The 14,511-nt window shown below is 31.0% G+C and overlaps 1 protein-coding gene across 2 annotated transcripts in view; it reads right to left on the bottom strand.

The window, feature by feature from the left end:
* Window positions 1-4,008: 4,008 nt before the first annotated feature.
* LOC105828601 overlaps window positions 4,009-14,511 on the bottom strand; it is a 35,095-nt gene continuing 24,592 nt past the window's right edge. For both annotated transcript variants that reach the window (XM_012667019.2, XM_036284832.1), the window contains exon 13: window positions 4,009-14,389. In XM_012667019.2, coding sequence (XP_012522473.1) covers window positions 12,977-14,389 — 1,413 coding nt within the window. In that variant the 3' untranslated portion in view covers window positions 4,009-12,976. The remainder of the gene's footprint in view (window positions 14,390-14,511) is intronic.

Genomic DNA, 14,511 nt, shown 5'->3' with positions numbered 1-14,511 from the left:
TTGATCGTGTAGATTGTTCTTCCTTGGAATTACCCTTATCTCAATAGCGATTGCGAACGATGCAAAAACGTTTCGCGTTAATTCGTATTAAATTGTCGACAATATTAATCGAGGCATACATATAGGTATAGAATTGAAAATTTAAATAACGTATTATCATTATTGTTACTTTTTCCTGTCTGTAACGATTGTTACATTTTTTACGTTAATTGTAACGAAGCTATTACTTTTATGCATACTTTAGTTCCCTATTTATCTTTATGCTTATTCAATAGATTTGTATACTTTTTCAGTATAAATGCAACAGTGCGTAAATACAATAATCGATGTGCCAGATCAATGGTTACATGCAATAAACAATTATAAATTTTATTTATTTTTATATTTTATATTTTAAGTATTGAATGATATTTTGTACTTATATTTTAAATGCAGTCTAATAGTCATTGTTATTATTGTCGATATTAAACGTATATAACATACAAGTATAGATTTTCAGAACAAGTAGATGTTACAGAATATATTCCTAATAATGACATTAAAAATATTTAATAAAAATATTTAATAAAAATGCGAAAAAATTTGCACATTTGTGAATTGCAATCTAAATAAATACAAGTATACTACTATACTGAAAAATAAAGATAACTAATAAGAAAAAATTAAAATTATTAAATAAATATATAAAGAAAAGTTTTCTATATTATGTAAGTTTCAATATTGATATTTTTTATATTGATTATTTATGTAACTTTAAAATTTAATATCTAGCATTATAAAAAAAGATTCGTTATTTTTTTAGTGGCAGTGACGTATTATTTTCTTCTCACTTAATGTTTCTAGCCTTGAATATAGGTGGAATTGTATATTCCATCAGAAAGGAAGAATTTGTCTCGATTTATTGCACCTATTTCATTAAAAATCCTGCTTGGAATGAATCGTCAGCGTAAATCGATTTTACAGTGGACGGACGTTTTGTGTAAATTTCAAACTTTATTTTTGTTAAAATGAATCACTCAAGTTGTATTAATTCAACACAAGATATGTAGAAAAAGTAATATAAATATTATATATAAAAAATCACAAAAAATGTGATACTTTGATATAATTTTGAAGCACACTATGGGAGCAAATTTTTTCAATAAATTTAATGTTTGTAATATGTTAAATGTATGTTCTATTCATCTATCTTAGAATTACAATTTAAAATTATATTATTTTTATTTATGTTTATACTTACTCATAGATGTATTATTTCACCATTTATTTTGATACTTTTTTAAAGTAAACGTTGATCAATATATCAATTCAACACAAAATATTTAAATCACATTGAAACACAATATTAAACTTAAAAATTTAACACAAAAATTTCAACAGTAACCAATTTTTAATATAAATATAAAATGTTTTTTACTGTAATAGAAGAACATTCAAAACAAGCTCCTTCGAATGTTGAGCGTACATGTCACGCGTAAATTTCTGAAATAAATGCATTTTGGGTCTCCGTAACGAGACATGGAACAAATTGAGAAACGGAATCGCGTGACAGAAGCGAACGGCGTGGGCGAGAATAAGTTTAGGACAAGAAAATCAATAATAACAATGTTCCTATTATCGAGGCCAGAACCGTCGTTAAATATACGCAGCATATATATATATATGTTTATAGAATATAATGTAGAATGTTTGGGCGATGATTAAATGCTGAAATTATTGTTTCAATTAAGTTTCAAGAAATTTTGATGGTATATTACAATTTATACTAATAAGTTGTGAAATGAAACTGTTGCAAAATTTATTTCGGCAAAGAAGGAATTAAGGAAAATATATTATATACAATTAATTGCACATACACGCACGCGCGCGCGCATGCAAGTATATTATATAAAAGTAAAAAAATTAAAAAAATTATACTAATTTACATAAAAACTTTCTAAAAAGTTTTTAAAAGTTATACGAAATTTTAAAAAAGTTTTATCAGGAAAAAGAAGTAAATTTATAGAAGGAAATTAAATTTACATAAACACAGCAGATACTTCAAGACGCAAGATTTTATGTAGATAATGACAAATACTATATGTTATATACATATAGTACATAAGCTTCCTTGTTAAAAATTTTTCAGAATTTTTCTGCGATTTATAATCATAGAATTCTATAAAGTATATTATAATTATACGATTTATAATCTACATAAATTGAAACTTTTCAGAAATGCTGAGAAAAAAATTTTTTTTAATTCTTTATGCTGAAGTAAATTCTGATGCATTTTAAGATATCTCAATCTACACGTAATTTCCGAAGAAAGCTTATAAAATCTGAAGAAGTTTAAGTTTTCTACATTTTTAAAGAAATTTTCATAAATTTAAAATATTGGAATTCTTAAAAATATAAAAGTTATTAATGAAAATTTTTTTTACCACGGTTTTTGAAGCAATTATAAAGGAAAAGTTTAAACCACTGAAGAAAGACGGAATACTCTTTCGACACAAGGTCGTCGTTGAATGAATTCGGAGATAACAGATGAGAGGTAACGTAAACCTCGACCTTGCAGCCTCAACAAACACGTGGAAACACGGATATGACAGATATTCGTGTAACTCATTTTTTTTTAATTAAGAAGAGCAACGTCGGTCGTTTCAATTCCGAGAAGCCGACGCGTAATACGATATGATGTATCGGTCATTAAACTAATTAGATCAAGACAATTGATACGTTTTGTGGAGCAATCTATATATATTCTCCATTAGATCTATGAAATAAATTTGCAAGTATAATCGAAGGTCAAATAAAATATTCAGACGCGAGCCAATCTTAGCGTATTCTCATTACTTATCAAGCGACAAAGCTGAATGTGAATGAATTGTCATCTGCAAATTGTATCTTTTACTTCATAATTTCGTAAGAGGATGTCGAGATTAAATATGCCAATACGAAACACGAAATAAGAAACCAGAATGCATTACAATGTTGATTCTCAACATTTTTGCACAGATTCTTAACCAGTGTTTGCCGTATGAATTATTTTATCTATATAATCAAAACGTATATATTATCTTTATTTTAGAAAAGAAGTTTTTTTTAAATTATCTAAGTTAATATGACCAACAAATAAGAATATAAAATATTGTCTTTAGTTTCAACCTCCAAGTTATCACTCATCTTAAGCAAAATAAATTTTTTTTAAGTGTTCACAATAAGTTGCACAGATCAAAAAATAATAACGCAATGTAAAAATTGCCATAAAACTATATTTGCAAACTTTTATAAAAGAAACTTTGTCAGTTATTATAATGTGGGTTATATATTTTTCAATTTTAATTTTTATTTGCGTATCGCGATTCAAACAAAAAAAAAACATTTTTTGTCAGATTGAATTATTTAAAAAACTTATAATTAAAAAACAATAAAGATTTATATATAGTTATATAAATAAATTATGTAAATAAAAATATAAACATTATTTTTATATCCTAAATTGTTTTACTCAGCAATGATGTAAAATTATCTAGATATGGTATATAAATTTATCTCCTATGTATAAATTTTTATAAGTTTATAATTAAATTTATTTTTGTCTTATTTAAGATATGTTTATATGTAATTTATCTAAATGATTTTAAATTGCAACACTGTTTTGCAAGCAACAAAAACCTAGCATTTTAGGAGAACTATAAGATAAGAAATTACTCAAAAATTATTCCACCTGAAGCTTGTGACATTTTTGTTCACAAAATTATAAGCTATATATTAAAAAAGTACTTAATTTTAAGATATTAATTAGAATATTTTATTTTTGTTTTTTTTTAATAATTAAAAATATTTTACTTTTAAATGATCAGATTTGAAAAGTTTAAAGCTGAAACCTTTAACTAAACATTTCTTAACTGATTAACTCAATTTACCGGAATTAAAGTTTCCGTACAATTAGCACGGAATTTTCGACGAAGTTTTCTCACCTGAAAAGACATGCAATTTCGGAAGGAAATGCACACACTATACAGCTCGATATAAATGTTATATATATTTCAGCTTAATGATTACAAACTAATGGCTTTTCTCTCCAGTGTACATCAGCAACGTCATTATTAGTTACAGAAAAAAAGATTCTCCCTCGCGTTCACGGCGCGCGATCCACGTGTGAGTATTGAGAAAAGTAAAAGAGGATAAATCAGCTTTTAAGGAGGCTCTCTTCTCTCTCCGGATGACGAATGGCAAGGCTCGACGGCATGGCATTTACGCAATGGCATTACAATGTAGAAATAACAATACGATGTATTTATACAAATTTATGTTTATACAAATGCAACAGAGGCGAGAGATTTGCGCGCGCACATAAATAATAAAATCAAGAGAGAGAGAGAGAGAGAGATAGAGAGAGAGAGAGAAAGAGAAAAAGCGCTAAAAATATATTTTACAATGTTCTGTACAAAATTTACTCCTTCGGGACAATAAAAATTTAATCGACGTACATAATCAACAGTGCTATTAATTGTGAAAATAGTATATTGATTGCGTGTATGCGTATATGTGAGTTTTAAGGATGTATTACATCTATTTTTACAAAGTATGTTAATACTTATACTTTAAATAAACTATATACATATAAAAGTTGTAATCACAACATTTTATTTTTATTAAATAATACATTTTTATAATTTACTTACTTTATTTGTCCTTATTTTTTATTGTTATATATATTTTTGTTATGCTAAAATTTAAACAATTACGACAAAAATTGTTTTTTTGGTATAGATACTTGAAATATTCAAGATAATTTACGCAAAATTTTATTACGATTCTAAGTTTACTTGTTCTATAAATAAACAAGTAAATTTTATTTATTTATAGAACAACTAATCAACTATTTCCACATCATAATAAAACTTTATATAAATGATCTCGCACAAAACTTAAAATACTTATATTAAAAAATTCATATTTTTGTTATTATTACTTCATTTTCATAGAGCATATTTCTACTTCTTACTGAAATAATTTTCGATCTAGATACACAATCGCCACTATATTTTTTCATTGCTTTCAAATATAATATAAAACAATCTGTAATCTTTTAATAAGTTTTTTCCATTATTTTGGAAACAGATGTAATACATCCTTAATTGATGGTACAACGGATTGCACTTGTAATAATGCACGTGAGATAACATTCAACAATGATGCTGGTAAAATTATACCAACGACTCGATAAACTAAACTCGATAACAAACCATGTCACTCTAAAAACAGAATACTAAAGATAAAGAGAAATCTGTTAAAAAGTATATATCACGCCGCTGTGTAAGCAGTAATTCCTTCTGTCCCGTAATTGTGACGTGTTGCGTGTGTGTGTGTGTGGTGTGTTGTGTGTGTACGTGGCAGAATTACAATATACGTAAAAAAATCACGATCCTGTAATAATATATACATAAATTAATCAAATTTCGTTAAGTCATTGCACTGCCTCGTTACAAGCGTAAAACTTCATCACCGCTTTATTTCTGCGGGTCCGCATAAACAAGGATAAATCTGTGGATCATTTTTCAAATCAATTTTTTAAAAAAGAAGAGAAAAGCAAACGGTCAACATTTACTGCCTCAACGAGTGCACTCGTCATATAACAATTTCGTCGCATAATAATTTTGTCATGATCATCGTACAAACTAATTACCCTAATTTGCATTATTTTCCCTTTTCTTTTTTCTTCGTTACTCGATGAAATAGTAAATGTTAAACATCTTAAAAGCTACGCACTATTCAACTAAATTATACGATCATTAGATTATAGATATAAAAAAAAAAAAACAAAAGACCTAAACATAACTCATATATATGATCTCAATTTTATCAACTTATTAGCAAATTTTTAACGACACAGATGCGCAATAAATGTTCTAAATTATATATAAAACCGATGGTAAGTCTTTACGACGCTCAAATCCATTGTCCATTCACTAAAATCTCGTTCTATATGTTACATTTGGTATTCCGCGATAGAATACGTTTTCTTTTCATTTTTATAAACACGTAACAAAAATAGATAATAATAGATATATTATGTATAAGTGTATATATATCTATGTATATTTATATGCCTATACGTATTTGTGTATACATCTATATGCGTTTATATGTACAATGATAGATATGTAAAACCTAACAAAGTAGATAGTAATGCTCGGCTGTCAAACTAATGTACAAAGCTTTTCGTCGCATCAAAATACTTCATTATATCTTGTGACGTGAGCAAGATTTAATCGACGTGTGTATTCACTCAGGCATATTTTCTCAATACTAATGTATAAAAAACTGTACTGTTATCTTGTTAAAAATCTTGTTAGGCGCATTCCCTTGTCTGACAATTTTAAACGATATATGATATACCGCTAAAGAACGCAAATTACAGCCTCACTAAAAAAAGATGCATTTAATTTTAAGATTTAAAAATATTTTATTTCTGTCTATTTTATAAATATTAAAAAATATTTTAGTTTTAAACATCGTTTAGATTTAAAATATTAAAAGCTGTCAAAGACTTTGGTTTTACATTTTAGTGTTTTAAATGTAAATACTGTATTAAACTAAAATATTTTAAATATTTACGAAACTAAGCAAACACATTTTAATGTCTTAAAATTAAATACGTCTTTTTTGAGTGTAGACGCCTATTTTTCCATTCATCTAGAATTCTTTTATCTGTATTATTTTCTATTTTGTAATTATCCGCTGTATCGAGAATTCTTTAAACATATGCATAATGTGTTAGTAACCAGTAGACAATAATACAAGAGTAAGAGAAGATAAATGGAAAAAATAGAGCCTAGTATACTTTGGGCTATGTGCATTATAAAACATCTACGTATCGTATTACGTATACAATACGTATACAATACGTATATAATTCGCCTAAGATAGGTCATACGGATTTCGAGTACAAAATTAGATCAACTCGTTTTAATTGCACTTTCCAAGTTTGCTCCTCGCCTCTTACTCAATCTATAAACCAATGTAATTTAGCTACTTTTAAACTTACACGATATCTGGCAAAAGCTATGTATGTAACTATGTAAATTTAAATTAATATGCAACTCTCACTTTCGTACAAATCATGATAATTGACAAAACCAGCTAAAATATTATAAAAATTTTTTTTAAGTTAAAACTTTAAAGAGAGTACATTTTTCTCATGTAACCGCTTTTATTATAAGATGATTTTTTAAAGTTTATTTCGAAGTCGGTTTAATCTTTTTAAATCGAAATTATTGAATCGTATATTTTTCATAGTTAGATTCTCCACATTAAACTTTATAATTAGGATTCAAGACACTTTTTTACATAATATTTTAAAAGATATTTAGGGAAAATTATTATCCTTCTTAGATATGTATCCTATTTCAAAGAATTATTCCAAAAAATATAATATTTTCATAGAATATTCTTACATTTAAGTAGAATATTATTACATTTAAGTCATAAACCATCGTTTAATAATAGAATATTATTACATTTAAGTCATAAACCATCGTTTTTAATAGCTACTTTTAGAACTATATTTATCAATATTAGCCTAAAATTTAAGGCCAATAGTAATAAAAATCTTTTCTCGTTGAATAAATAAAAGAATAAATCTAGGAAGACTAAGTTTTTTAATTTCGAAAACTTTTAGCTGGTAAAAATATCTTTAACATGTTGATCAAAATCACCTACTCTAAACATTATCTATGATCAATGACATAATTGAACGTGATTCTGACTCTGTGTGTATCACAGGTATTTAAGATCTTATCATTATTCGTTATTTCCATTATATTTTTAAATAAAGGCTCCCTTTGTCTTTTTGCGTGTGCGTGCATGTCGCAGACATGATTTAGAATCTTGTGGTTTTGTATTAAATACTCCCACATAAGTTAACAATACCAAACACACACTTTTTTTCTCTATCTGCGTATATATTGTGACATAAATGGACAGAAATCCTTCAATTAATTTCTTATACGACATTTGAAATTCATTAGCGTCGCTGAAAGAAAAAAACTTTCAAAAATATTTCTATAAATGTTAGTTTTTTAAATTGTAGCTAATCTACTTCTGTGTGGCATCGGTTCTAATTGGCTTTTAACTACACAAACTGACATATAATATATACAACCTATACATGGAATTACCATATCACGTTCATATAACGTTGAGTCTAAGTAATTTCAAGAGAGGTTAATCTCTAATCAATCCCAAGGATTCGTAATAATTTCCCACAAACATTTTTAAAAATAATTGCCAGATCCAATAGTGTCTCGAGTCAAAATTAATCAAATTTGAAACATAGCATCCGCGTCTGTAAAAAAATATATAAAATTTGATAATTCTAAGCAAATTCAAGAGATTTAACAATTTTCTACAAATGTCCTTTAAAATATTTTTGTCAGATCCAAACGCGTCTCAAATCAAAATTATCGGATTTAAAATTTAGCGTCCGCGTCTATGATAAAAATATAAAAATTTTTATTTGAGATAAAATTAATCTTGAAGTAAAAGGCCATCAAAAGAATACTTCATGAAAAAGCGACAGCACTGATATTTTTTTCTTATTTTTTTTAAATTCTGAAGCTTTTTTATAGGAGGCATTCTTTTGCTGAATTTATATATATCAATGTATGTATAAATATATAGTTATCTCGAATATACGCGGAAACTACAAGTGCAGCTAAAACAAAGACCTTATGCATTCGTGCGTTTGTATAACACGTCGAGATGACATATTTCTCTTATGTTCACGACTTAATTATAGACTAAGTAGCACTTCTTTTAATATCCGATAAAATTACGCCGATGTTTATCATAACAACAATAAACGTAGTAGATACATAAGCTCGTGTTCGATTTGAGAGCTTCGCGAATGTTCAATCGCGCAAGCAGGTAAGTATCATTTCGCAAGTACAAACAAAATCGTTTTTCTTCTTTCTTTATATCTCACACAGTTATGACAATAAATGTCACCTTCCTCTCTTCTATTTGAAATTGTTTAAACTTGCAAAATAACGTGTTCCAAAAAGAACCAGGCCTTTCTTTTTTGTAACAATCCTAATTATTACAATTTTTCCTTAAACAGCTACGTTTTTTATTAATTTTTAGCGATATAACTTCAGTGACCGCTGGAGTTATTTCTCTTTTAACAAAACTACGATTATATTTAAATTGTCATCTCTTATTAAAATTTGTAGTTCGGAACCACACTTAGACCTTTATAATTATATTTTATATCAATAATAGGCCGTCGATTCAACAAAGCTCTTTTTCAAGTTTAACATTTTTTAAGGACAAATATTTTCGCGCTCGACGGTGATATTAATAAAACGTTACACATAAAAAGTCCGATGAATCAAAAAAAAATTCTTATCTTTACTTAACAGTAAAAAGTTCATTCGTTTTTTTAAGCAGTACAAGTTTATAAGGAAAAAAAACGAACGTTTTACCGACACGTTAGTTTTTTTTGCTTATTATTAATTTTGTACAATCGATAATCTTCGAATGAACATTAACATCCAACGTATAGAAGTATAGAGGCCTGTGGGAAGAAGGCGGTATGTCTGACTAGTTTAAAGTACGTGCAAATTATGCATACATATATTCCTTGTTGCTGCGATAGCATGAGTGTTCCGCGAGACTAATTGTCACTTGCGCATTTGTATGCTGTGCGCGCGCGCGAGCTACTTTAATTGTCATCTGACCCGCGCGATAATTAAACCGCGCTGATCCGGAATAATTATGACGCATGAGGCACCTTCACGCGATCCTTCCAAAGCCGAGCGGATAGTCTTCCGTTCTTCGAAAAACGTGACGTTGAAACGTGGAGAAAAGCAGCTTTTTTCTCCAATTCGCTTCGTTCAAACATCTAACATATACACTCAAAAAAATAAAGTATTTAATCTCGAGATATAAAAATGTTTTATTTTTTAACCTCATTTTTTAAAATACTTAAAAATGTTTTAGCTTTAAATTAGAGATGTTAAATATTTCAGTTTTAAACGTATTAGTGCTTTAATGCCCGTATTTATAGTTAAACTTTATATTTAAGGCCTCCTTAAGTTTATCTTTAGATGCTCTACATTTCATTGGCTACAAAGTATCTAAAGATGAATTTAAGAAGGCCTTAAGTATTAAGGCCTGACTATGAATACGGGCATAAATCTAAAAATCGTTCAAAACTTAGTAAACATTTTTAAGTATTTAAAAAACAGGGAAAAATACAACATTTTGATGTTACGATATAACACATAACTCGTGATACGTAATACGTTAATGATATGGTATCAAATTTTCTATTTGTTCTTCACAACTTTTTTCGCCTGTTTTTTTTCCGTCATACCCATGGTGCATTCACTAAACTTTTCTCTTTTATCTGTTTTTACATTATTATCGCTGACTCCGTTTTCATACGCGGTTATACGTATGTTGTACATTGTAACGCTGTTATAAAAAAGCCTGTTACCTCGTTGCATCTAGTTGCGATCGATATGCATGACAGCCAAGTATCGAATTACGTGAACAAATAATAAATTGTACTTCATAATTCAAACTTTTGCGTATTTGACTGTTACTAAAAACAGAATAGTTTCGGTAGATCCGCGATTAGAAAGATAGGAAATCTACTTTGTGACTTGCATTTTATCGTTGTAACTGTACAACAACAATTTCACATTACTTTCGTTTCTCTTTGAGCATCTCTGAAACGTGTCAATGAAACGGAAACATTTCCATGGAATTTTCGTTGATAGAAAAAATCAAGAGACTGATCGAAAGAATATCTGTATGCACTTGCTGCTTTCAACACGATATAAACGCAATAGCGTTTGAGAATCGTTACGAAATGACGTTAATCATTAATTAATCGCGTGCTATGTGAATTAAAGAAGATTGTAAATTTGTGTTATACTCTATTCTCTTTTTTGTTTTACCCCTATTACTCGATATTATACAGAATAACATTTTAGTCTCCAATTAATTCTAATTCAATGATTTAGTGAAAAATATGTCAAATTATAGAGATTAACACTAAGTGTTGCTAACTATGTTGCATTGACTGAAGCGAACGATTAACTAAAGATTAAACGAGGCTATCGTTCGTAAATGTATCGTTAATAAAGAAATCTAGAAAATATAGTTCTAAAAAAAGTTTGTTTACCCTTGCAAAAATGGCAAAAAAAAATTTTTCACGACTAAAGAATTTAGTGAAAAAATTGTGCTGTGAAAAAATATCTAGCCAATACCAACTATAGACGATCTATAATTTTTTTGCAGTGAAAGTGCTGGTGCGTTTTGTATGTAGTTTCTTTGTACTTTATTTTTCGATGTGTCTGCATACGTTCATATTTTAAAATTTTTTAAAAATATGTATACTATGATTCTTCAAACCTCTTATCACAACACATAAAATTGTAAACCTTGAATTTTGACGGATCCAGGAGAAAGCGTAAGGAAGAAAAATTATATAACAAAATATATAACAATTCAAATATTTTATACTCTGAACTTAGACTTTGTATAACTCAGAAAAGAATTATAGAGACTATATATAATTTTCTACTCTAAGTTTAAAAAAATTTTTTAATTAGATTTTAAATTACGCTAAATATCACTCGCATCACGATTATTATGAGACATCGTTGAAAATTCTGAGAAACAGCCACTTTTTTTTAAATAGAAACTTTATATACCGCTCTTTCACGTTGTGTACATATTTGCTTTTCTACAAGAGGAGTAATGCACTTTTCCTGGAACTTCATATTGTAACAAATAGTATCGCGCACCGGCATAAATCATACCAAAAGGCCATTAATTTGTGAAGCAAACATGCAAGTTAAAAGCGTGAATTTTCTAAAGTGTCGGATTTTCTGAGGCTCTAGATTACGCCCGAATTTCTGAATTATAGATCGTCTGAAGTGGACTTAATTTAATTATTTTTCGACAACAATAAGCTGTTCGATAATCCAGTCATACATGCATACATACATATGCCCGTTATGTGTGCGCGTGCGTGTACACGTGTATATATGTATGTGTATATATACATATATCCCGTCTATCTTTTCATGAAGTCTTTCATATCTTATGCAGGACACCCTGTATATGTATAATATGTGTATGTGAGTGTGCGTGTGTGTGCGTGTGTGTGTGTAATGCATTCGTGAAATTTATTGACTTATTTTAACTTATGGAGTAATATCGCGTCGACATCGCGTATATAGTATAAAAAAAAAAAAAAAAAATAACGCAGTACTGGTATGTACACACTTTGAACGCCAATCCGACGTTTCGGTCGTACTCGAACGTATCGTGCCGCATGCATATGCATATATCACACCGGATATACAAGCATAATCAAACAAGAAGGCACTAGCTTGGAATAGAAAATGCGCTTCGTTAAGAAATTTCCTTAAAGACCTCAGTCAGCAAGTCGCGCCTTTTGTGCACTCTGTTAGGTTTTGTACGGATATATTTTATGCATAAAATCTCTCTCTCTCTCTCTTTCTCTCTCTTTTCCCTTATGATAACAGTTTAAGGAAACGTCTTTAAATATGAGAGCTTCAGCTTTTTTAGCCAAAAAATGAATTTTCAACAATTCACTTAATCCCAAGCTAATGATGCCCCCTTTTGCTTAGAACCAGTCTTATTTTCAGCAAATATGAAACATCCCCTTTTAGGAGAAAAGTCCCTTAAATATCTTCGTATTTTTCAATAAACAAACTTCGTTCCGAGGCCCGTTACAAAAGATCATTTAGCCATTCAGCTCAGTCGATTTACGCGAGTGTCGCGATTACACTCAAATGTACAATATTTCAGTTTCTCGTATGCACCACCTTATATATCATGCAATCTCGTGGTGCAGCATTTACTTCGTCCGTCTACGCAAGCGGCAATAATCACCACCGCGAAGGGGAGAAAAAAATCGAAACGATAGTGCATCTCTCTCCTCGCCTCACTGAACTGTACTTGGCACAACTGTCACCTCCGCGTATTGCTCATCCGATGGACTCGTCGTCGTTTGCAACGGCAAGGAGGACGGCATCTCGAGTCGCACGTAGGATGGTCCCGCCGAAGTGGACGATAGATCCGCGATGGTTATATAGCCGGAGTTCAGATCTTTCCTCTCTGTCGGCCAAGACGGAGCGGGGGAGTGCACCGCGCTGTCCTTGCTGCCGCTTTCGTTGACATCCTCAGTCACATCCGCGAGCGATTCTGTTTTCTCCGGTTCCTGCGTTGGCTGCGACTCGCAGTGCACGGAGCTTGCAAGATTGCACGACGTTTCACTCATCGTGTTGGAACTGTGCAGGTCATGGAGCGTTTTCTGCGGTAAGGATTCTTGATCCGCCGCCTCCATAGTCGGCAACGTCATTCCTTCAGGAATTATCGACGCGAAAATATACTTTGGACTCGCTGTCAAAGTGGTATTGACAGGAAAGTTCGACGGGAACGACGTATACTCCTTCTTGCATAGATTCTGGTTATCCTTAATTTTGAAGGTACCGCACATCAAATTGCTGTTCCTGGCTTGTATGTGCTTGGGTATGTAGGAGAGTGACTCGGGTGAATTGATTTCATCTATTAGACCTGCCTGAACGTACGGCGTTGCCATTGTCGTTTTATCGGGATTGATATGTGACGCCAGTATATCTATTTTCTTGTTCAGCTCGATGATTGACTGCATCTTGTCAATGCTAGGCTTCTGTTTCTCCTTCTCGAATTCATCATCGAATTTTATCGATATCAAGGCATCACGGCTGTCATCGCTGCTATCGTTGTTGCCGTCACTGCTATTGTTATCGCCGTGATTACCGTCGTCATTGCTGTCGTCATCGTCTTTGCTGCTGTCGCCGTCGCCGCTGTTGCCGGTGGAGTTGGCGCCGCTCTTTCGCGGAATGAGACTGGAGTTGCTTAACAGCGCCTCTGAGGAGGATGGCATACTAATGTAATTTGTACTGGACCAGCCATGCTGTGACGACGGATAGCCTTTTGGTGCGTTATCAGTCAGATTAGGCGTTGACCGCGCCAACGATACTGTTTCGTCAGACGTAGCCACTTCGCCGGAACCACCGACTTTGACATACGAGTCCCAGCAAGGTGTGGTGACCTCCGCTAACGAAGACGGTACCCGCGTAGTGCTCCTCTGTCGCAAATGACCCGTCAACTCGCGAACAGGCTGACCCTTCAGTTTCGTGTCGGATGGCGTGTGCACCGCGTCTACCTCGGTGCCGCTGTCGCTGCAAACCTGGGATTCCGCCGTGAGTGAAGAGGTAACGGATTCCTGGCCGCTCGAACAGCCGCTCGAGTCGGCGGACGGCCGCTCAATCGAATGCCGTATGTGCGATTCACTGATCTTCTCAAGCAGCTTCTGTGCAAACAAAATAGAGCTTGTGTTATCATACTGTATTTCTGTAGTTTCATCACGTTTGATTTGACAAATAGAATTTATTTTGCTCAATTGTAGTTTTGAAATTATATTGCATTTACTTG

This window comes from Monomorium pharaonis, chromosome 3 (genome assembly GCF_013373865.1).
Source record: "Monomorium pharaonis isolate MP-MQ-018 chromosome 3, ASM1337386v2, whole genome shotgun sequence".
NCBI classification, from domain to species: domain Eukaryota; kingdom Metazoa; phylum Arthropoda; class Insecta; order Hymenoptera; family Formicidae; genus Monomorium; species Monomorium pharaonis.
The sequence above is the reverse complement of the archived record's forward strand: the minus strand, read 5'-3'. Positions and strand labels throughout refer to the sequence as shown.